Consider the following 24,621-nt stretch of genomic DNA (forward strand, 5'->3'; position numbering starts at 1 on the left):
ATAGAATCAAGTTAATTTGGATATTAAAAAGAAAAGAAAAATGATGTGGGTCCACAAAACCATTCTCCCGTTCATTGTCTATATACAGAGCAGCTCTAGACTGTTTACTTTGATGACTTAACAGGTTTGAGACTTGGATCTCTGGTTTCTTGGCTTTGAGAGGGAGTAGCTCATGTTCACAAATGTTGGATTTCAATGAGATGCAAACACTGTGGATTTACGTGTGAAACGTGCAGCTTCACTGTTTCCCCCTGCGTGTTGACATCACCGGTCCACGGCCCCGCCTACGCACTCCGGTGATGCCGATCCCCCCTTGCATCAGCACCATTTCTGGTATCCTCACAAAGTATCGAGAGAGAGAGAGAGAGAGAGAGAGAGAGAGAGAGAGAGAGGGAGAGAGAGAGAGAAATGGGGGGGGGGGAGAGAGAGACTACCCAACCCCAGCATAGCGTAGAGGCGTCAGACGGCCGCCAGAGCATCCCGGTTACGCACTGTTCAGAGGCCCCATCGACGTTTTGCAGCGCCAGAACCAGCTGAAGGAGAAGTCCACATAGTCGGGCACACGGCCACATTTACAGTCAGTAATGGAGAGCCTGCTGGATAATCCAATGAAAGCCGTTCTTTACCTGAAGGAGCTAACCACTATCGTCCAGAACCAGCAAAGCCTGATCCAGACGCAGCGCCAACGCATCGACGAACTCGAGCGGAAGGTGGAGGACCTGATAGGAGAGAACCGACAGTTGCGGGACCCCCATCACTACGTCCAGCAGCCCGCCCAGCTTCACCACCACCACCATCACCCGACTCACCGCAGCGCCAGTCCTCAGGCACCGGCCAACCTCCATCAGCACCCGGGGAGCAACAAAGCTGCGGCTCATCTCGGCCAACAGGCGCAGCAGCAGCAGCCGCCGCCGCCGCAGCAACCGCAGCAACAGCAGCAACAGCAGCAGATTCCCGGTCTATCGGCCCAGCTTCAGCAGCAGCAGATCCCCGGTCTATCGGCCCAGCTTCAGCAGCAGCAGATCCCCGGTCTATCGGCCCAGCATCAGCAGCATCCGACCCCTCCTGCGCCTTCCTCCCACCACCCGCAGCAGCTGCAGCTCGTCCCCACCTCGCCGCAGTCACCGAAAGCGAGCCAAGGCAGCCCGGACTCCGCCGAGGAGGACAAGAGGAGCCCCTGCTGCAAGTCCCTGGTTCCGCAGACTCCCACCACTCTCTGCCGCTCAGTTGGACACGCAAGGAAAGCGGAGTAAGTAGCTTTCATGTTGTGTGCTCTACAAAAAAAATAAACAAATAAATCTCCCTCTAAACGAGAGATTTACCGTGTATTATGAGTGTATATATGTATATATATATATTTAAATTCCTATAATATGCAAATCATCTTCAATTTGCTGGATTTTCATCTCAGTGTTTGCAACGTGACCTTATATTGACATGAAACTACACAGCGTGTCAAACAATTGACAGTATTTCTTAATCTCCTGTCTCATAAAACAAATTAAAGGCTCAATATGTCAGCATATTTTTGCAGTGCACATTTTCTTGTCTAAATATAGCGAATGTGTTTGGCCAGTAAACACTTTGATACCCTCCAGGGCCATCAGCTACAAGGCCACAGCATGTTATCACCCACGTCAGGGTGTCAGCTCTTGAAAGATTTTCGAGGGGGAAGCAAGACAGTAAAGATTTGATGAAGTGGCCGACTAGAGGATACTGTAAAGTCGTATCACAGACGCTAGGGCCTGTGCTGGATTTGCCTTTGATTAACTTCACATCCCCTGAAAAGCTGAGGCTTCATTTTCTGACAGGTAATTCAAGCTCTTCCTGTATTTTCACATTATTCACTCAGTTGTTGTCGTGTGTAATCAATTGAATGCTTAATAGATATTGATTTTGACTACCCATGGCTGGCATTTATACAGTTGTGGACTGTTAATTCTGCACCATGGTAGACTGTCACCACTGGGTGGGACTAAACAGAGGAGTTCAGGTGTGTTTTGATGAGTTGTAACGGAACAGAAGTTTTGTTAAATCACGCGCTGAATATCTTTGTCATCTTCACTCGTCCCTGTAGATTTGTTGCCCGTTCCGGTGAGGTCACGGTGGCTCCTTGTGTTTCCACACTGTGAATGTGTAATGAGCATTTTATTTCTTTTATAAATGCATGTTCTGCTGAGGATGCAATTTCACAGGTGCCGGGAGAGCATGGTGACATTGTAAAAGCACAAACTCCTAAAGGCAAATCTTTGACTCTGAGACAAATGTCAGCACATTCACATCGTCACATTAAAAAACGAAAACACCTCCGATCGAGGTTAGCTCGTGCGGACTGCAGCTTGTTCCTCATTAAGGCTCAAACTGAAGGATGTCACACTGGGAGGAACATAGCTGGGGGGAATAAAAGACAGGGAGACATTAGCTGTAGCCTGTGAATTCTCTTGCATGAAATCTTGTGCTTTTTAAATGCACTGTATGCAGCTTCAGAACGGTCGTGAATGCTGTTTGTTCGCCACTATCAAGGTCACATGAATTACCTCTGCCAGAGTCGCACATACTCACAGGGACACACACACAACGCACCGCGCTGAGCCCCGTCTGTTCCACTCTGCTGCATTTGCATTGTTTCTGTTAATCCAGATTGATTATTCGTGCCATTAAGACATAATTCCTAAAGAGCGTGGGTCAGGAATAGCACACATTAGCAAGGATAGTAGGAGTAAAAAACAACTGCTTTCTCATGGATTCACCCAGACATGGACAAACACACAAGATATGAGTTGTACAAGATAAATGTCACCCAATAAGTGGGTTGATTTCGTGATTTGCCAACCATGCCCCCTGACAGTTCTGCAGAGTGATGAACAATGAGAGAGATATGAAGAGAATTCGACAGAGAGAGCGTACTGTACACTGTCTTATTTCCGTAATGTAAAAGCAGTGACACATGAAAAGCAGGAGACGTGAAGCAACATTGTAATTTCCATTTAGTACATTGATCCTGGTCAGACGAGATGGTGTATCGCTGTGCTGTCAGTGCCGCAGGGGGAGTAATACATTTCTATTAGTGGGAGGATGACAGGGACATGTCACAAACTTACTAATAAGGGTTGTGTGTATATTTGTTTGTATATTTATCCAGAATATTCGCGTTTTTCGTTACTCCTTTGACTGAGCCGGCGCCTGAGAGAGTGAGCGGCACGCTACAAGTGTCTTCCTCTTGGTTAGAGATTTTGGGGGAAATGTGGGAGCACGGCCTGTCACATGGAAAAGGAAAAGCTAGTTTGGGACATTTGTCGTTTGTAACACTTTGTTTTTCCTACGATTGACACAAATCATGATTTTCTTTCCTGTTTATATAGTTTTTAGTTTTTAGTCTTTTGTGTTAAGCTAAGTTACCATGGCTGCTAGCGGTACTTTCATATTCAGTATGCAAATAAAAGAGCGGTATTGACCTTCTTGTCTAACTCTCATCAAGCAAGCAATGAGCATACTTCAGAAAAGGTCATAAAGTTAGCTTAGCGTAAATAAAGTGACGTGTGACTTTGAGACACACACGTTTCTGTTCCACAAAAAGTAAAAAAAAACTCTTGGAGGATCTCAAATAACTCAACGCCACGGCCATTCTTAGGTATTAAGGGGCTAGGAATAATAACATGGACAGGTTCTTTTGTTAGGAAGTGAAGTACGGACAGAAGGAAGCCAGTAAGTAAACGAAGAATCCCTGAGTACTGGCATGTACTGGATTTCCAGCTGTCACCCAGCTCATCTGTGTTTTTGCTTGATTGAAAGAAAGCAGGAAAAAACATTTGCAAAGCTTTAAATGAACAATGAAATGCTCACTCACTCACGTCATACACTCCCGATCTCTTCCAGTGGCATAATTTGAAGAATCCAAATGCAAGGCTGCCTTCAGCTGTAAACAGTGCATGTGATTGAAAAGTTGACTCCATCCGAGCTAGACTTCTGCTTTGCTGTGAGCTCAAACCTCTCAGAGGGAGAGTTTGAAGTGTTGCAATTGTGTTGCTCAGTCTGAGGAAGATTGTTAAGGGGCTTGTGTGATCTGAGGGAAGCCTTCAGCAATGCTGTCTACGCTTCTCTCTGTCAACTGTACCTCCTACTCTCTCAGCCTCCATTGCTGGGTGTCCTCCTTGTGCCCAGCTCACAAATGATACCGTTGTCCACCTCATTATTCCTTCTCACTCTTTCACTGTCCTCATCTCCACTTCATCGGAACTCCTTCTTCTCCACCATCTCATCCCCACCGACCCATTCTCCTTTCCTGTAATCAGCGTCTTATACTACAGGAGCCACCTCTGCAGTCTGGATCGGCATTCAGTCCCATCCTCTAACCATAAGGCTCTTCACCCACTTAACCCATCTCCTCTGGCTGGGCTGGAGCGTTCAGTCCGCCCCCTGTCCTTTGGTCCTCTGTCCACGCTCTGGGGGTTGCTATGGTGCGTGTTTGTTAAAATACGGGAATGGTGGGAGTCAAGAAGTGTGGCAATAAGCGTAGGCGAGGAGGTGTTTTGTGTGCATAGAGTCGCGTGCGTGTCTGATAGGCAGCAATCCCATTGCCTAAGGTGGAAATCCCAGGATCCTCATATAGCTGCAGGTGCTTCTCTACTGCTTCTCTGCCTCTCACAGATATTTTAAGCTCTTGCACTTACACACAAAACACTCACTAATGCACACAAACCCTAATATGCCACATGCCACCTGGCAGCCCGCATGTTTTTTCCGCACAGGCCGTGACTCCCACTGCGCCCCTCTGTGACCTCGTTTTTTTCTCCTACTGGCTTCGTACCAGCTGGAGCGCAGAATGCATGCCATCTCATATGCTGGGACGTACAGATAGCACACATGCACATACATCTTAGCATACATTACAGAGTTACCCTGCTGAGAGCCTGCTGGCTGCTGCAGTATCCTTGTTCTGATGCTCTCAGATCAATGAGCCTGCGGATTTTCCAGTACAGGCTCTCACTCTGGCATTGATCTCCAGGTCTTATTGCCTTATCTTAAAGCCAAGCTCACTTTTATCTGAATTTATTATGGGTCATTTCTCTTAATATTTGACTTACTTTCTGGGAGCATATGCATTCAACACAAGGTTAAACCTTAGAGCCACACTAAACTTTGCTAAAAAACATTTTTCACAAGCTTACACTCACATTAAATCAAAATGATTGTTAAAATACTTATACATTTTGCTGGCAAACCTTTTTAAATGCAAACCCCCCCCAAAATAAAGCATTTTCTTTGTATTTTTATATCAATATTCAATGATCGTTTTTTTCCCATTCAACAAAATAACAAACATGCCTTTTAGTGGTGTAATCGAATGCTAAAGATGCGATTCAAATCTCTCTTGCAACTGTACATATCTGTTTTGTTAGCTGCTAAATGCTCCTCTATGTTCACCAGCTCATCGCTAGCTGTCTGTCTGCCCGTTGTTGCTGGGCAGGTAGCATACAGAGGATTTATAAAAAGCTTTTAGCTGAAAACAGCTGCCGGCTGCTGGAAACGAGGTTAATGAGAGCCATGAGAGTGAACCAGCGTAGTAAAGCCAAACCAATGAGAAAATATATATTGTTTTGTGATGATATGGGTGAACTGTCCCCGGAGCCAAAAAGAAAAGTGGATCCACTGCCTCGCTGCATGATTGTCTCTCAGGGACAGTGAGAGGGAGTAAGAGCGGAGTAGAGAGGTGGATGATGGATGTGATGAGTTCAAATGGACATATTCTCTCTCTGTGTTTCCCATCCTGCCGCCAATACTCAAGAGCTGGATCCTCCTCTCCTGCAAACCTCTGCTCTTTACTTCGCCTCCCCTCCCCTCAGTCTGAATGGGAATCACGTCTGCTCAGTTATGACAGTGTGGCTTTGCTCGGCTGCAGCTGGAATCCAAATCATGAATATCACATTTGGTGCGTAGTGCTTTTAAATTGCTTCATTTCTCAGAGGATGTAGCTGCCGGGTGATTCCTGACTCCCTGGTAGAATATTAGCTGTTTTCATGCACAAGTTGAGCATGGCGAAAGACAGTCCCAGTTGTCGGTAATCCAGCCATGTGTGTGTTCGTGTGTGTGTGAAAGACTGTGTGTCGTGTTTGGGTGTTAAAAGGACAAGAGAACAGCTGTTGTAAGGGGATATCTGGGATGACTTTCTGTCTTTTTCATTTCTGTAGTGGCTGTATGGTAATCAAGGATATCACTTGTTTTGGCTCACTGTGGACACTTCTGTTGCTCATTTGATTGATATATAAATACGTCTATTTGTATATTTTTGTCTGCCTTGCTGCACCTTTCAGGTTGCCAGACATGTCGTTGAAAACTAGAGAAGATGATGATGGAGACCATTAGAAAAAGGACAAAACAGACTCAAAATAATTAGACAGATTAAAAAATAGGGCTAAGACAAGACATACTCCCCACTTTTCTCACAAATTGGCAAAAATGCAAACACTTTATTTCCAGTGTCCTCTGCCTCTATTATTCCCAATCAATCAAAATGACAAAGTTTGGCTCAACCATGATTTTTTTTTTAAACACCCTGTCTCTTGGGCACCATGCCGACTCAGTGAAAGATGTGTCATCCTCGTCCTTGACACTTCCAGATGCCACAGATGACACCATCTTTTATATGTAAATATTGCACACCCACATAACGGCTGTGCATAGAAATATGCTTTTGCCGTTAGTCATGTTACACTAGCTGCATAGTGACTTGTCCCCTTCATGGTTGGAAGTCAATTATTCACATATCTTATTGATGCAGTTCATGTCTTCTTCATGCAAATGAACGGGAGGCGTAATGAGAAATCAGCAGACAGTGTCTGTCATTGGAACGCAATCTACATATTTTCTTCAGAATCGCGGTTGCAAATGGAAATGATATCAGTGTTCCGTCGTCACTCGATTTGATTGCTTAATGTAAGCAGACAATTTGATTAAATAATCAAAGATGTGCTCATATCGAACCCTGCACATCAATACGTTTTTAGTAATGTCCCAAAATATGAATGTGTTTTACGATGTTTAAAGATGCCATCGTTCAATTTGTTACATAAAAGAAATCTTACAGTGACATTACATTTTAAGAGCTGCTTCCCAACAGTACAGTTTAATAACCGCACACAGTTTTTCATCGTGTAAGTAAGAAAAAGCCGCGCTAACGTGATAAGTGTAGCACTTGATTATACGTCATTTCACACCCTCTTTTAATGGCTCTGCAATGCATTACCTCTTTAATATTTCAACACAAAATCTGCTATTAGCCGGAAGTTAGCAGCTGCTAAAGTATGCGGCGTTGTAATTAAACAGATGTGTCGGCCATACACTAACACATACAGGTGTCTTGAAAATCATGCACAGAAATAAAATGTGTTGTTTCAGTGTTTGCACTTCAAAGACGGTGGGGTTCCTCATGGGGCAGTAAACGCGGTGTGACGACGCTCACTGGTCAGGGAGCTAACGACCTCCGCAGCAGATCAGGGAATAGGGATCGTTGAAAGAAGGAACAGTGTGCAGTTATGGAAAAATGTCCACCCATCTGTCGCAGAGATTTCACCCCCTGAGAGCTTAGCCCTGAAAATCCCTCAACAGACAATCCTAATTGTTTTGCACCGCGTGCACCAGTGTGCATCTGTGTGTGTCCAACGAGTGTTAGGCCAACGGTTACATTATGAGGCCATGTTGTCGCTGAAGGAAACATGTAGTTGTGATTTGTCACGTGCCTGTGTTTCTGTTCTATTGAGCAGGATCTGACACGAGACATATACTCAATAATATTCAGATAAAATCATGACATTCAAATGTTAATTGAGATGAGAACAGCTGTATTGTTGGCCAATTTTAATGAAAGAACTGCTGGTAAAATACAATATTTATAGTTTACAGGCCAAATACATTGTTTTATATAACCAATGTTAGGTGTGTAATATACAGTATGTATCATTTGAACGAATACATATATATATATATTCACACTACATAGTATTTATACTATATATTGGGGTTAATTTGCTCTCTCTTACCAACATAATCTCCATGTCTGCTGTTGCATTGCGCACTGAAACACACAGAGCCATGCACAGGCACACACTTGCCCAGGGAAATGTCAGGTATGGTTAACTTTACAACCCAGAGTAATGTTCAAAGCCATCCACCTAAGGCTTGGAGGCGCTGCAGAGCTGATCGGAACAGGCACAGCATGTCCAATCGGCTTTCCTGGTCTTCTCAACACATCACACAAAGCCTCAACCAAGGCTCAACCGTGATTTATTGTAGAGGATGCATCCACTTAGCTTCTAATTTCCCTGAATACTTGATCATTCATTTGCATTCTTCACACCTGCGGACACACATTCCTTCATCCAATTACTTTCTTTTCATGTACATATGTCACTTTAAAAATGAATATACTTGCTTGTTTGTGCTTTACTGCAGTCATTTTCTGCATAATATTACAAATAGGGGTTTTGTTACCTCACATTAAATGCTTGGTTGAATGAAGATCTTAATATTTTTGTGGAAGCCGCAGGTAGAAATGACTAACCCGCATGTGTGTGTGTGTGTGTTTGTATGCGCCCTGTCGGCGTGTGCCCCGTGACATTTAATACGCATTTGGTTTGGCCACATATAGATTGTCATCCCATTCAGATGACCATTAAAGCTTCTTGCCCTTCCCCTCCACTGTGGTTATATCATCAACGGCCCCGTCTGTCAACCCCCTTGATGCCAGGATTACATCATGAGGTATACGCAGTGCCAGGGGGAGGGGCTGATGACTCTCACCAGTGATGTCACTGGAGGTTTCAGCAGCACATGCTAAAAGAAGCAAATGAGAGAAGCAGGACATGAAGTCTGAATGAGTCACGCGTGTGGGTACTGGAGTAAAGACGTTGTTGTATGTGGATGATGTGGTGAAAAATCTGCTTTCTTGTCTTTTTTGTCATGCCACCCCCGTCGTCTGCCTACATGCCTTTTCTTCCTCGCTCTTTTACGTCCTTGTGCGGGAAACCGGGAGTGTCATTCAAACTACGTTTACTTCAGCAGAAAATTGATGTTGCCGATCTGGTTGATGGGATTTTCCTCATCAGCCAAAGCCCCGGCTGGTATAAGACAACCATGTCAGTTTGATAGCTGTCAAGCATCAGCGTGAAGCATGGGGACAATCTGTGAAATTTGACCCGGTGCCAAGTCTTCAGCAGATGGCCCTGCAGCAACGCAGTGTAGTGTTGATGCTCGATATGAGCTGATAAAACTGCTCGATAGTGGAGGCACCAGCTGGAGAGACAACAGTGGGAAAAACTGCTGCTTTCATGGGAAAATCAGTGACAGCTATTTTCGTGCTTTCTTTTTTTCCCCCCTGCTACTTGAAATGGATCCGTTTGTGTTTTAAGTCATGGTGACACACTTCTGTACCACACAATGTCTGCTTACTCACATGGTAGCATTAGCTACAAATCAGGATATTATTTAGTTGCTAGCTTTGGTACACTAAGTCACTGTTTTTCAACCTTTTCCGAGCCACGGTACATTTTTTACATTAAACACCAACAGTCAAAAAAGTTACAAAAAGACACATTGTAGCATAATACAGCATATATGCTGACAATTTAACGACAAGTCTCTCAATTTGTTGATCCTTACTCCGTGTGAAACCTGGGCCTGATTAGATGAACACAAAGCTGACATCCTGGCAGAAGCTGAAGAAAGGCACACACACATTTTCCTGAAATTCTTCACAATAGAAGTTCCCGGTTCATTTTTTTATTTACTTCATTTGGACCAATAAAGTAGAAATAAATCCAGCCCAGTTTCAGTCTTGAACCCCTTTAGCCGAAGAACAAGACTACAATCTTGTTATCAAAAAGACTTCTACAACTCAGATGATAAGTAGCAAAATAAGTTATTTAGTTTGCTCCACCAAATATGCCCACTGCATTTTAAATGAGAATGAGAATACATGTAGTGGGTGTAGCTAGCTAATGATGGTTTCAAGCATTTCTATTTTTTGTGGCAAAAGAAAACGGTTTCTCTGTGATGTCTGTGCATGAACTTCAAAAACCCAGATATCTGTCACACTATAAAAAAAATTGGTTAAAGTACAGAATATTTTTTTATTTCTAGAAATAAATCCAGCTCAGTGTCAGTCTTGAACCCTTTCAGCTGACGGAGCTCTTTCCGACAAGTGAGCGCCAGGAAGTGGTTGACTCCTGCTCTCCCCCCCCGGGCTCAGCTCCTTCCCTCTATGCTTATTTTGCCTCCTCTGTCAAAGGCTTCTCTTTTCAGTTTTATTGAAGGGGGACCAACAGTTGGGAGCTGAGTTGGAAGAAGAGCGTAAAATGTTGAAAGCCAAGAAAGTTTTTTTTATCATTGATATTTTAAATAGTGTATCATTGTAATTTACTACAGAACTCTAGCTCATGATACACTGAGGATATTTGGTAATGAAAACATTCTGTCTTCAATGTGTCCGATGAATATGTTGCATTTTAGCTCTGGTTCCTGTTCACACTCACTTTTTACAGAGGAGTAAACATGAAGTCAGACTGACAGGTAACTTGGTAATTGGACAGTTACACAGAGTAACATTTTAGAGCTTTTGATCTATTAATCAGGGGAAATACCTGTGCGTACGTGCATAGGATGGTTACCAAATGATTTGCATAAATAAGTTGTAAACATGTTACCTTGCTTGGCACGAAAATCAATTATCAGGCCTCAAGTCACATGTTTGTGTCCAGCAAGCCAGAGCATGGACCAATTGAGGGGCTAAAGGCGTGGCTTAGGTCTGTGTGACGACACAGTGAAACCACTGTCGAAAAACATCGATGGTGGCTCCTACAGAGGTTAGCGCTGATGCTGCAATAGCATCACTTATATGTCAGACCTGGAGAGTATTTCTTCGTTCACAGAAGAGCCATCTCTCGATCGGCAAGAAGTTTGATTGACAGATGGATCATCCAATCAACTGCCAAACATTGTTTTCGAGAGTGCCTGCCCATATCCAAACAGATCCCAATGACGTAACGTGTGTAAAAGTGTGTAACATTTCACAATCTCAAGAGAAAAAGGCTCATCTTGTTCAGACAGAAGTGATGCAGCATAAATGCAGAGCTTGACGGCGAAATTGTTTCATATTTCCTGTCAAGTGCTGCAGTGGAGTGAAGTAGGCCACAATGAGACAGAGATAGTGGGAATAAAGCTCAAATGTTGCAGCTTTCCTGACGCCGGGCACCGTCAGGAGATTTTTAAGGGATTTGATACAAGGACGAAGTTCTTTTTTCTTCCTCTTTTGTTAGCTTCCTCTTGGGAAAGCTGGTCCCGCTCTCTCTCGTCCATCTCCAGCTCTCTCGGTTTCGCTTGCAGAGGCCGAGCTAAGCCGCTTGGGACGGCCCAAGAGTCCGTGCTGACGTAAACCTTTCAAGGAAGCTTTTTTTAACTCACTGTGCGTGTGTGTAAAGGAATTGATACGGTAGGCTTTCAGGACCGAATTTCGAGGAGGGTATACTGTGTGTGTGTGTGTGTGTGTGTGTGTGTGTGTGTAAGATTGGTGCAGTGCTCATACAAGAGACGTCTGATTTAGTTCAAGGATATTTTTCGGCTGATAATCCACCACACAATAATGTTTAATACATCATTTTAACCTCACGTAGAAATGCGAACCGTACACACTTCTAGCCTGTAAAACATAGTGATAAACCGGCACTTACTGCCAAATGGAAGTGAAGTAATACAAAAAAAATGCTAACTATGATCATAGTGCTTCTAGTAATACTGCCATGAGATGAGTTGACTTGTGGAAGGTATGTAATATATTAGCCGACTTAAATTAAGCTAAAGTACCTTGTTCTCTTTTCACCAATACGCTGACCTGGCAGTTTGTTGGTTTTAAAGCCAATTTCAAACGAAGGATTTATATTTAACTCACCTTACTATTATATTATATTTAAATGTTTTTCTTTCACATACTAAACTCTTGATTTGACTTTGACCTTGACTCAAAAATGCATTTAATCCAAAATGTTGCATAAAAACAAACATGGGAAAGAAATAATGGCAACAAGCAAACAAAAAGCAAGCAGCCATGCAACCTTAAACGCTTTAGCCGAACCACTTTTGTTAATATGGTTGCCTCATCCGAGATCAATTGTGTCTTTACCATGTGTGGCCTTCAGGGGCAGACTGTTAAACTGCATTTATGTTATTTCAATGAGTGAGCATGTTCACAGCTATTCTTTTTTTCCTGAGTGCCCAGGAAATGGTCTGTGAAAACTAATCCGTCACTTATTGCGAGCTTTGATCCCCTCTCCCTCTATTCTCCCCCCTTTTCTCTCACCGTCCCCTGCTTCAAATTGTATCACTTCAGTGCGCACGGATCTTCTTCCGCCACGAGCCAAGTTGGATCAGCCGGAGAGCTATTGACACAGTAAAGCTGAATTCAACACAAGGAGGAGCGCATCGACAAACACATTAGACACGAGAAGTTAAAACAAAATACAATGAAACCATGGTGCACAGATTACGCTCACCCTCAAACAGACCCAGTGTGTGGAAGAGCTTATAAAAGCTTATAGATTTTTTTTTTTTTTATAGGTGGTATTAGCAAGTTTAGGCCATAAGGGAAACTGAGTCAATGGTGTGGAAGATCAGAAAGCAGGTCGTGTGAGTTCAATTTAATCTTCAGCGCCCGCATCGATCAAACAGTTTCGAAGGGGGTGTGTCTGAAAACTGGAGGCAAGGGTTTGCAAATTTACTGGAGACGAATTCATGTTGATGCAGAAGAAATGTTTGCATAATCCCGAACATGGGAATGGGTGGATTATCGTCACAATGATGCAGAGATTAATTCGGAAATCATAGCCTCTAGTCTTCTCATATCAGTACGACTTGCACACGAACAGATTCATGATTCACGACGTGATAGTTGACTTTTATGCAGTTTTGGTCGCGTACGTGATATCTCTGTCGCGCAGTGTGCCTTTTTTTAGAAAAGGTCCCCTCATAAACTCAAATTGCTATAAAACACTTGCAGGCTGTTTTTGAGTGTAAGGATAGAGGTGAGAAGAGAGACGGCAGAAAAATAATGGAGAGACAATTGTGAGAAGCCAGAGATCAAAGCAGAAAGAGATGGATGGTTAAGATGAAAAGAGTTCTATCCCATAATACTTTCCTGTGAGGTGTTTTTCCTCAAATAGGGGGAAATCAATGATTCAGATGTGACCACACTTTCCTATTGATGCAGTCTGGCAAAGGGTGTATATGTCAGTTATGTCCGTGCACCGTCTCATCATTAGAGGCATCTGACCCCGCTGCACGCGGCACCTCCTTGCCAATAATACCCATTGATTCAATTCAAATGAGCTCTGCTTCTTTTAAACGCTGTTGTCAAGAACAGGATGACTCAGCAGGTTGTGGCGTGTGTGTCTGAGGTCTTTATTGGTCAGCACACAATATCAGAGGCATGTGCACGTGGGATGCACACATTTGAAACCGCAGCATGAAGATGATGCACAACTAGTGGCAGGATCATCTCGTATGAGATGGATGAGTTAATAAGTGTAAAGTAAAGCCGGCAGCATTTTTGTGCTTTTTTAAAAATGATGAATTAGTTTAAGTTGGCCATCTTGCTCTAAAACCTGGAGGGTAAACAAGAAAAGTATTGGCCATTTTGTACTCAATTAAACATGTGTTGTACTTATCTGCATATAAGGAGTAATGTTAACACAGTTACTACACCTAGAAATACTGTTCTAATATAAATCATATTACCTATCATTTTGGGAAAATACATTTGTTCGTGCACTTGCTGAGAGTTAGAGTTCATCTGTTATGAATGTTGTCGTCGCTACCGCTTTGCATTGTTGCCGGCAAAGTGTCCGGTGATGGCATACTGTAATATATCACCTGAAATAGTATGCAACATGCGTACTATGGGTTTCGGACACAATAAAAAAATCTCACATACTGTTTTATCGCACTAAATAGCATCTTACTGTGGGATTATGGACGCAACGTTGGACAGTAACTGTCGAGGAGACTCCAGGAAGTCACTGTGTTGGCCAAAATATAGTCCCGGACATATTATTACAATGTGTATGAAGTTTTTAAATTTGTTTTTTTGTAAAAAATAAATGTCTTTGGACTGATCAATTCCAGCTGTTAACCCCTTTCCCCTAACTTGATGCTAAACTAATCTGCAGGCTCCAGCTCCATGTTTAGCGTACATACATGAAAGTGACATCAACCTTCTCAAGGTTAGGTTTGTGTATGTCTGCTGTACATTTTCAGCAGTTAAATAAAATGACAACAGCATCAGTGCAACACAACGGATTATTCCATTAACCTCGATGTTTTCATACCTTGTCCTGCAGAATATACACTTGTACTCTATCTGCGTGAGCAAGGGGGTCTGCTGTTTCCAACGCTCGCTGTAATCTGCGTCCCCTCAGAGAGCGCCTGTGTTCTCGACCTATTAAAATCGGCCACAGCGGTGTCATGGTCGTTAAGGCAAACACAATTAGAGGAGCCATTAACAATGGGAATTAATTTGCTGTCACACCCTCCCTGTACTGTCTGCTATTGTTGCTGTCAAATACCCCCCAACCTCCAACCTTTACACAGCGGCACAAAAAAAGACCTTTAGGATCAACTTTCTAGATTCTGGCTTATAGCCGAAAAATTCTGTATATCGAGCGATTTCAGTTTGCAGCACAAAGAACGGATTTTAGTGTTCTTGAGGTGAACCAGCAGTCACGCTGCTGGTATGTAGGAAGACATAGAGGTCACCTTGTTTTCTCTGTCCTCTCCCAAGGGACAGACAGGAGGGGAAGCAGAAAGAGATGAGGGCAGGCAGATGTCCTGCAGGGCGGAAGATCAAAAGGCAACATGGGGAGCGATAAGGGATGGAGGGCCGGTTGCTGCTGGGAATGTGGGCCTTGCTTTCTCCTCTTTATGTTTCACCTCTCTCCTCTCCGTCTTTCTCCATGTCCCGTGTCCAGGGATGAGGACACGGCATATGGAAAGCGGCTGCTCTTTTCACCGGCTACATCTTCTGACAGCAAGAGTAATCGAGCAAACAGCTCTCTTGCACAGCACACACCGTGCCTGTAGGACCCGGATTAAAGGAGGGGGGATGGGGAGTTGTAGAGAGTGATGGAAAATCTGTGTAAAGGGGACAGAAGGAGAGAAGAGTGTGTGGGGGTGGGGGGAAGGGATGATACTGAAGGATGAGATGGATGAGGCCGTAAAATCAAGAATGTGAAGAATGCGAGGCAGCGTCCAGGTTGAGAGGGAGGACACACGGATGTAGAGAGGAAAGTGAATGCACTCATGGCTTTCTCACATGCACATTAAAATTTGATATCCCTGCTCTTTCCTTGCTACATTTCAGTATCACATTTGAAGTAGCCACACTTCCTGCAAATTGTCAAATCTGCCAAAATGTGAGGACAGCCTCAACATTATAGGAAGTTGTAGGATAAAACTTTGAACTAAAGTATTTTAATTCTTTCGCAGCAAGGGAGGAATCAGTTGGTGAACTATATTTATACCGAAATAAAGTGTTCACATTCACTGCTTCTCATCAAAACACACTTGGCCTCATGCAAGATCCTCATATCCCAAATCTCCTTTTTTCCCCTCCACGTGGGATTTACCAAACACTTTGTGATTCGCTCGTTGTCATGTCCCTATAAGTGAACACCGCAGCAGCATTGTGTACACGTGGACCCAGAAAGAAGTAGACATCGCATGCTGCAGCTGTGTGAGTGTGATACAACTGCTCCTTGGTGAGAGAGAGTCAAACAACAGGGAGAAGCAGGTCGCTACAGCCATGAGGCAGAGGAGCCAATCTGGCGAAACAGCGATTGCTGACGAGAATATATACTGGGGCTGATGACTAATGGGAAGCAGGTGTGAAGGGGAGGCACATGGTCAAGTGATGAGCTTAAATGGGAAATACACGGAGGGGCAGGTGAAGAATTGATTCCAAGGGATGGATATAACCTGGAAAATGAGACCCAAATAAGAAGGAAAACCAGAGGAAACATCTCAACTTTTAGATTTTTGTATTCATTTTGTATCCACATTAGCCCCTATTAAAGTAGAAACTACTACTAGTAAACATTTTATACAGCTCAAATGGAATAGTAGCACTAAAAGCAGCGTATACATTAAATGAAAAAGTTCCCAATCCAAAATCATGTAGTCAGATATGATGTTTATTTGGAGAGGGGCCGGTGTTCTGTGCCATCTGGTATTTCTTTCAAACTCTTTAAAAAACAGTTTTACTTGTTAAATGTACAATGTCTGATGGCTTACCATCCCACATGTTTACTCCTCTGAACAGAACAGCACATTGCCTAGTGCGCTAGTTTTTGAAACAGGAAGTGAAAAACGTTCAGAACATGATGACCTCCTTTTCACAGTTTCTATCATTCTGCTTCTACTCTTCATCACACAGCAACCAAACAGTGCTCCACCAGTTCTGCTGCCCTGCCCCAGAGGCCCCTGAGGGGGAGACGTCTACTGCCTGTGTCCCCAGGTAAGACCACTGCATCCTTCTAACATCTGCACAATGTTTTCTTTTCTTTACTTCTTTCCGTACTTTGAACAATTTATTTTATTGTAAGTTTGAATTGCAGCCACGTATCGTGCATCCTGTTAATAGCGGTGCTGCAGGAACTTCTTTAGGGAACACAACTACCCCAGCAGTGTTATCTAAGTTGAAGTGGTTGTAAATGCTTCAGGGACAATATGAATTTCTCCCAACTCCATGATCACAATGAGCCAATAAGGGCGAGACTCTCTTGGGTTTTGGGTCTCGTTGAGGCTTTGAGGTTGTTTTAGTGCTTGTGAGTCAGACTATCAAGATGAATCACCACAATAGTAATGTCTAAATCAATCACACCGAGATCCAATTTCCTGGACAGTGGCCAAGTCCTTGCTTGTAATTGGAAACATATTACATTGAGTTTAGCAAGCAAAGCAAGGGTGATTACGCTGTTATCTCTTCATGTCAGATTGGCACATGGCAGCGATAAATCCAGTGGAAATCCAACCGTGTGTACTTGCACATCAATTCCAGAAGTCTCTTTCACTGCAAAAGAAGTATTCAAAGTCAGACAATTCTAAATCTCGGATGTTAGTTTGATGTGATAATTTGCATCCACCGTCCTGAGGAATATGAAAAATGAACCAACTAATAGTTAGCTGCTTGTGGTACCTCTGCCTTTGTACGACAGCTTTGCGGGGGCATGATAATTGATATTTAATGTTCAATGGGCAGTCTGGAAAATATAGAATTAGATAAGCAAGTACAAAAAGAAATAATAACCGCCTTTGACAAGGTATTATCTCGCTCTTTTCAAGCAGAATTGAAAGCGCAAAATTGAGTTTGCCTCCTGCTTTTATTAAACAAAGTGCACTCTGGAGTTTCACTGAAAATGATGACATCTGGCATTAGTAGCAATTATGCCATCCGCCCGGAAATGGTTTGTTTTTTGTGGACTGCTAGTTTCACAGGAATGTTTTACTGCATTGTATGAACTTGGCAGAAAATAGAAGACAAGCAAACACGTATTAATGGCAAATAAGTGGCAGGCCTACTGTAAACACTTCAGAGGTGCTTTTTTAAATCAGCCATTCGGTTAACGTAGAGCTGAAGTCAGAGCAGTGAACTCTTATTATTGGCTTCGTTTGACACTTTAAAGAGCTGCTTCATAAAGCTATTTATCAGATAAATTCTCAAACGACCGACTCAAAACCCAAGTCTCTTACAGTTCCTCTAAATACATGAGATTGGAGAGGCAGTGGTTAAAACCAAACGGGAGTGACTTTCATAAAATCAAAGCTGGAGGGACAAGAATCGACCGTAGTTCAGCAACTTGAACTTTGCTCGATAGAAGCCGCTTGGTGCTGTTCTGTTCTGTGATTGCTTTGTGCTTAGGGGCCATTAGCTAAAGGTGCTAACAAAGTGGACAACAGAAGGTCTCTGCTAACTTGTCAACCCCTGTGACTCCTCAAAACAACCCCCCCCCCCCCCACCCAACTCCCCTTACTGCCAACCTCTGAAGCAAACCACTTCAAAGCAGGACTCTCTGGGGCCTCCACAGAAAGCAGCTTGTGGTTGTGTCTTTCTTTTTTTGTTTTTTGTTCTTGTCGCGTCTTATCTCTTTTTAAAAGCTGTATTCTGTTGTTGTTGATTTCTGTATTTCCGCATTGTTGTCAGTAATTTGTCGATCACTCACTCACGTGGCATCACCGCATCACATCACGGCGACATGACTCCACATAGCACCCACACCCCATCGCATCCATCACCAGCCATGGTCACTTCATTCGGGCTTGTCTCTCCACTGTGGTCACGTAAAGTTTGAAAGAGTCATGTATGAATACAACCATGTAACAAAAGTGTAACTATGCAATGTAAAAAAAGCTACCATAATGCATTGATGTGTGTACTGTAGGGTCTTTCCCATGCTGGTAACTGGTGAGCCTTCTTGTTGACACATGTAATGCATCTGTGTTCATGTGAAAAAAAAAAAAAAAGTTCTTATCATGTTGCATGCTTTGGCTTGGCAGTGATCAGAACAGCTCCCTGTCTATCTGTGTGTGTGTGTGTGTGTGTGTGTGTGTGTGTGTGTGTTAATGTCCGTGTGTGCCAGTGTGTCGCTACGGTACACACAGCAGTCGTTATATAATTGACATGCTCCAGGAAAACACACAACACTGTGCACACCCCTTAGATCAGCAGGGGGATCCATAATGATAGACTGGCAGGAGAGTAGAGTCACAAAACTTAAAACTCTCTGAATCCCAGAGCATCATTTTCTTTTTAGCTTATAATTTTCTTACATTTTGGCAAATTGTCATGATTAAAAGTATGCAGAATTAGCTATTAGCATTTCCTGGTGCATTGTACCCACGGATGTAAAACAAAGTGAGGACCGTAATGCAGGTTCCGGAGTTATAAGGAGCACCTTTTTCTATGAATTCTAAGCGGATTTATTGATATTTGTTCGCAACAGACATAAAAGATAATGATATCTTCAGAAAGTGTCAGTTACACTCAATCTAAAAATATGTGTATTGTGTGTGTGTGTGTGTGTGTTTCGATTTTACTCCCAGAAGAAGGAATGCAATTTCTTGAATGCAAACAGCAGCTATAACCCCTATAAACCCTGCAAAAATCGACAAAAGCCTCTCATAAAAATTAAACGCGTGTGCATTTTGTTATTTCGCATGATTGAGGGGATCCACTCGCCACTTAACAAGGCCTGATTAACATATATAAAGGCCAACTCATTGCCTCGTTGTGCGCTGCCTCCACTTCAGGATGTAATGAAACCTTGTTTCACACACTGAACCTGGCAGACAAAGTGCAATCATTGATATTTCATTTGCGCCGCTCTTTCTACTGAGAGCAATTCAACCCTCTGAGTCAGAGGGGTCAGCTCAGAAAAGGGCACCGGCGTGCACTTCTACAACAACTCATTCTACTAATTTGAAGCCGTGCTTGCTCTTGGTTTGCGTCTGTCTGCATCTGGGGGGGGGCTTTGTCCGATCAGCTAGGATGCGGGAAACAAGCAGGTAATAACACGGTGTATGTGGGATCATTTAAATGAGCAAGGAAGTTGTGAACTGAAAAGAGAGTTGAGGATTTCACTGTCACGTATAATGAGGACCCTACGGAGGTTGGAATCTCACCCTGACAAGTCTGGTCACTCTTGCCAAGCTTTAAGGAGGCACCAGAGGGTTTAGGGACTATAGTGGATTTGTATTCAGGGTCACCAAGTCAGATCTATAATCACTCGTGGAAGGGGCTGATGGTTGCGGGATGGCCACAGCCTTTTAAATTAGTAGTGTGAGCCATCTTCTGCTGCAGTGTTCTTAAATTGCACACGGGAGTTTTGTTGTTACTTTTACAGTTCCATAAGGGACCTTACGTTTAACTTTATGCTCTGCAGCAAAACTGAGAACTGCTGTGGTCAACACAGAGGGCCCCAGAACCCTAATAGATGGAAGGAAAGCATTATTAGAATATTCTAGCATGGAGAATGGCCCAGCAGAAGAGCTATAAATAATGACACTCAGGAATATGCCTGGTGGACAAGCCGCAGGTAGAATCGTTAGGTTTTTAAATGGCTGCTGTGTGTTTTTGTGTGCTTGCAAGAGTCCACTTTTAGAACATGAAGCCTCTCCAGTCTTTAGGATGAAAAAGAGCACAATGGTGCTGGCTGTATTTGAGTATCTAAAAGATTCACATACAAATGCTCATTCCTACACACTCATTCATGAATACTGCCAGATTTTCCAAGTGACAATATGTGTACACTGATGAGGAAAACATCGCAAGAAAGCGTGTCTGCTCGCTCTTGATAAAGACTTTTGAAAGCACAAATTTATGTTCACAGTTTGGTGCCACTGTGTGAAGTTTACTCGAGTGTATGGGATCTCATCCAAATCATTTCTCAAGTGTTACAACGAAACCGTTGCATGTGAACTCCCACTTCAGAAAAAAAAATGGTGATAACGGCAGTGTTGTTCCATCACAAACACAAACGGATGTGTACATGCTATGAGTGCAGCTGCTTTCTCAGCGATCTGGTCCAGTAAAGGTTGGCTAGGGTTGGTTGGAGTTGTCACTTAAAACGTATAAGGTGTTTGGTGGAACATCTGGCTCGGTTAGAGCACGAAAGGGCACATAACTGCCATATGGACTGACAAAATATTAGTGATGCTAGCTTTTCAAGAAGAGCCATTATCTTGTAAATCCAGGTAATGTTCATTCATTTCTGATATTAAATCCAAACCAGTCAGAAAAGAGGAGATGCAGACGGATCAAAGGTGTTGGACGCCAAACTACCTTTAGATAAATAGTGTAGGTTTTAAGTCTGGTCTTGGCCAATGTGGTATTTTTTTTTATCCACATTTCATGGTACAGGTGGTTGAAACCTGCACTTTCAGTCCAACCTGTGCCTCACTTAAGGCCTGGTCACATCAGCATGTAAAATGCCATAATTCTGCATCGATTTCAATGAATCCCAATGGATATGATGTGATTAGTGGATTCGCCCGTGAAAAAGTAAATTAACAACAGCAAGCCATCTTGACAAGTGCTGACCTTTGAGGGGAATCATTAATCCGCGAATGAGGCAAGTGGCCAGGCAGTGAAAGCTTAGTTGGATTCAAACTATAAACTTATTATTTCATTTCCTGCAAGTTGTCAAGTGTAAATAAAACAAAATATGTACCTTATTTATCAGAGCACATTTCTGGAATAGCATCCCAGACACACAGACTAATGTCTACCAGAACAATGTTGGAATGTACCACTACTTGCATACAAAATGTTTGAAGTCTTAATGCTTGCAGTTTGAATTTGGCTTAGTTTACCTAAAGTCTGACACAGTACCACTGTTTTCATGCTTCCACCGCACTTGGACAAAATTATATAATAGTTCAAGTAAGTAACAATTTCTCTTCATGGCTGAGTCATCCGCTTAATGATGGCGCTGATTGGATAGTAAACACTCACTCTTTTGGTCACAGAGTTAAATATAGACGGACCAGTCAGCCTTTGGCAGGTGGCAGCACATATTTTTGGCATTATACTTGAGCCTGTCGGCGATTCAGCTGCCAAACCGACTGCTTTCCCCCACCAGCTCACCGTGTGCAAAGAAAGACTGACATCTTGCTCACCATCTAAAACCTCTTTTTAAATTAGTCCTCCTGCTGTGCTCCTGACAAACGACTTGTACACACACATATGCACACCAACGCCTTAATGAGGTATGCTATGCTAATTAGCTCACACAATCTGCCGTAATGATTTTTACCTTCTCAGCGAGGGAGTTAGTGATCAAGTTCATGAACCTCCTCTACTTTCTTTGGGTTAGAGAACCTTAACGAACACATGACAATTAAACTAAAGATTATTTTTGGAGTAATGGTTTGTAAAACCACTCACCCAAAATTCTAAAGTATGATTTGTGGGTTCATTTAGACTTCATCAGAAGAAAATTGTGCTGATCTGCACTTTTTAACCCACAGTGCAATTAAAGTTTACAACCTTATCTTTTATGATAGGCTATAAGTCATGCTAAAGTAGAGGAAAGGCGGGATTAAACACTGCATCTGGTGAAGCATATGTCTTTAGTGAAGCATAAAAAGAAGGACAACACATTGGGGTGGTTGCCAGATCAGACTTAGGAGGCTTGTGTTCGTTTTCATCTGCACCTCCAAAACGTCCTTCATCATACAGAAATAAAATGTCCGATGCCTTGAGTGGTCAAGATGAAGCTGACACCTTGAGAGATCACAGCGGGGAGAATGATGGCGTTTCTGCAGGAAATTAATTCACCTCTGGTCGTGACAAGAGTAGACAGCTGTGCCGTCTCGCCAAGACGGCCTTTTCTCTAATTAATCATCGGAATTGATAATAAAACCGCGCTAATTAGCCGAGTCACGCCAAATGAAAAAGGTGACGTGGGGATGACGCAGCGGGAAATGCTTCGTCACCGTGGGTAGCAGCTGGGGAGAACTACAGGAACCATGATGCACTGAGACGGCCAGGAGGAGCCGATCGAATGATTGATCTGTTGTGTTCGAGGACGTTCAGGGGCATGTTGGGAACGTGTGCCTGAAGCTCTTTTTAGTCATTCAAGACCTGCCTTTGAGATGTGCCACACACACACACACACACACACATATGCACAAACACACTGTACAGAGCTTTAAGATCTGCTTTTGTCCTCACACCAGCAGACTCCCAGCGTTAGTCTCACCTGTGCATCCGCAAATTAAATTTCACCCGCGTGGTATCCTCGATCACAGTTCGGCAGATTTCCCTCCCCTCTTCACCCGCGTGATTTAACAACTGTCCTCATCTCCCTCTGCCCGTGTCTCTCTCTCTCTGCTTCGCATGCTGCCTCAGCTGGAGAAAGTGACCTTGTCGGCTTGCTGTTCCGTTGTCATGGGAACAGAGGGCACAGCAGGGAGATGTGGGACAGCGTCCAGACACTGCTCGTCGGGAGTGTCTGTGCACATGGTTGAATTTGTTTTTGTCCTCGGTTATGGCGAAAGTCCCAGCGCCACCTTGTTTTATTTCCCTGTTTTTCCTCTTGTCATTTTCCTATTGGCTCAAAGGGTTTGTCTCGTGGCCAATCGGAGAAGCACTCATGTGTGATTCTCCTCAGGGGCCGAGCTTATTCCTCTTCAAACACGTCCTCTGGGGGTTTGAGTACAGCCTAAATTCACCCGAAAATTGAAATTAGCGCTCGCCAGCATTGTGAATGAATGAAAGCAGATTTTAAAGAGTGTGAGTGCTTGGGAGTAATTTCTAATTAAAGTGATGCTGCGACTAATTTATTTTCACCCTAAGGCGTGATTTGTGCAAGACTCTTACCACAAAACAGTGATACCAGATCTGCTCATGCCCAGCCGCATGATCATCGACGTCATTCACTGTTTCTGATGCACGTAGGCCTTGATTAGGCACAAAGGAGACCACCTACTTTATTCGCTGCTCTGCCGCATTCCTGCAGTGTCACGTCAGCCCTCTCTTTAGCAGAGCGGCGGTACAGCGGTGAGCATCAGACGTTCAGATCTGAGAGCTTCTCCTCCTCTTCTCCCTCCGCTCTGCAGCTTATCTCAGCATTGTGAAGCGAGCGGAGGGGTTTTATTACAGAGGAGATTTAATAAAAGCACAACATTTTGATGACTTTGCTGCAGCGTCTCTTGTGTGTCTCAGAATCAGCAGTCTTTTGAGTTTCAGCCTCTGTATAAATGTCAGGGCTTGGTACTTAGATCTTATTTGACGCACACATACCGCTTTTAAAGGCAGAATGAAAGCTGTTGATAGCAATGTAGCGTAATATGATTTTCAGAGGGGCACTGCGTTCATTTTACGTGTCAAAGTGAGTTTGCAAGCGATGAGGAGCGCTGCTCAACCTGTGTTGTTTAATCTCTTCTCTGACTCTGGAGGAGCGTCGTCAAGAAAACCCTCATGATCATCTGGTTTGTAACAGAAAGTCTGTGTTACAAACAGGTTTGGTTGAATTTTAATGATAATACTAGATTTGATACTACTACTACTACTACTACTACTAGTAATACAATTAATAATGATAAACTTTATTCATGTGGCACCTTTCCATAACGAGGTTTACGAGGTGCTTTACAGAATAACAAACACAATCAAAGTGATAATCGTAAAACAATAAGAACAATCGCACCTTCAATAAAACAATAAAAATGAATCAAAAGGACATAAAACATATTAATAAATCATAAAAATGGAACAATAAACAATGGTGTGGGAAGGTAAAACAGAAGGATCACATACTATAGACTATAAGTGCATTTTAAGTGTGAAATGAAGAGATAGACTCATCCATCCTCATTTTCTAGATTTTCTGCAGAGGCAGGAAATACACTGCGCCATGTTCAACAATGGATTTGGTCATTTAACTGACTCACTGGTCCCTGGAGGCACGGCTACTGCCAGAATACCCACTGAAATATGCTGCAGGAAGTAATGACTAAACCATAAATACAGCACATTTTGATTTTCTGCAGAGGCAGGCAGTGAATAATAATAATAAAATAAAC

The 24,621-nt window shown here is 43.1% G+C and overlaps 1 protein-coding gene across 1 annotated transcript in view; it reads left to right on the plus strand.

Annotated features, from left to right (window-relative positions):
- Positions 1 to 584: 584 nt before the first annotated feature.
- iqsec3a (IQ motif and Sec7 domain ArfGEF 3a) overlaps positions 585 to 24,621 on the plus strand; it is a gene marked incomplete at both ends in the record, with an annotated part of 78,663 nt that continues 54,626 nt past the window's right edge. Inside the window, 2 exons of the mRNA XM_079183400.1 lie at positions 585 to 1,249; positions 16,472 to 16,552. Of these exons, the coding sequence (XP_079039526.1) occupies positions 585 to 1,249; positions 16,472 to 16,552 (746 nt within the window). The remainder of the gene's footprint in view (positions 1,250 to 16,471; positions 16,553 to 24,621) is intronic.

This window comes from Pholis gunnellus (genome assembly GCF_910591455.1).
Source record: "Pholis gunnellus genome assembly, chromosome: 22".
NCBI lineage: Eukaryota > Metazoa > Chordata > Actinopteri > Perciformes > Pholidae > Pholis > Pholis gunnellus.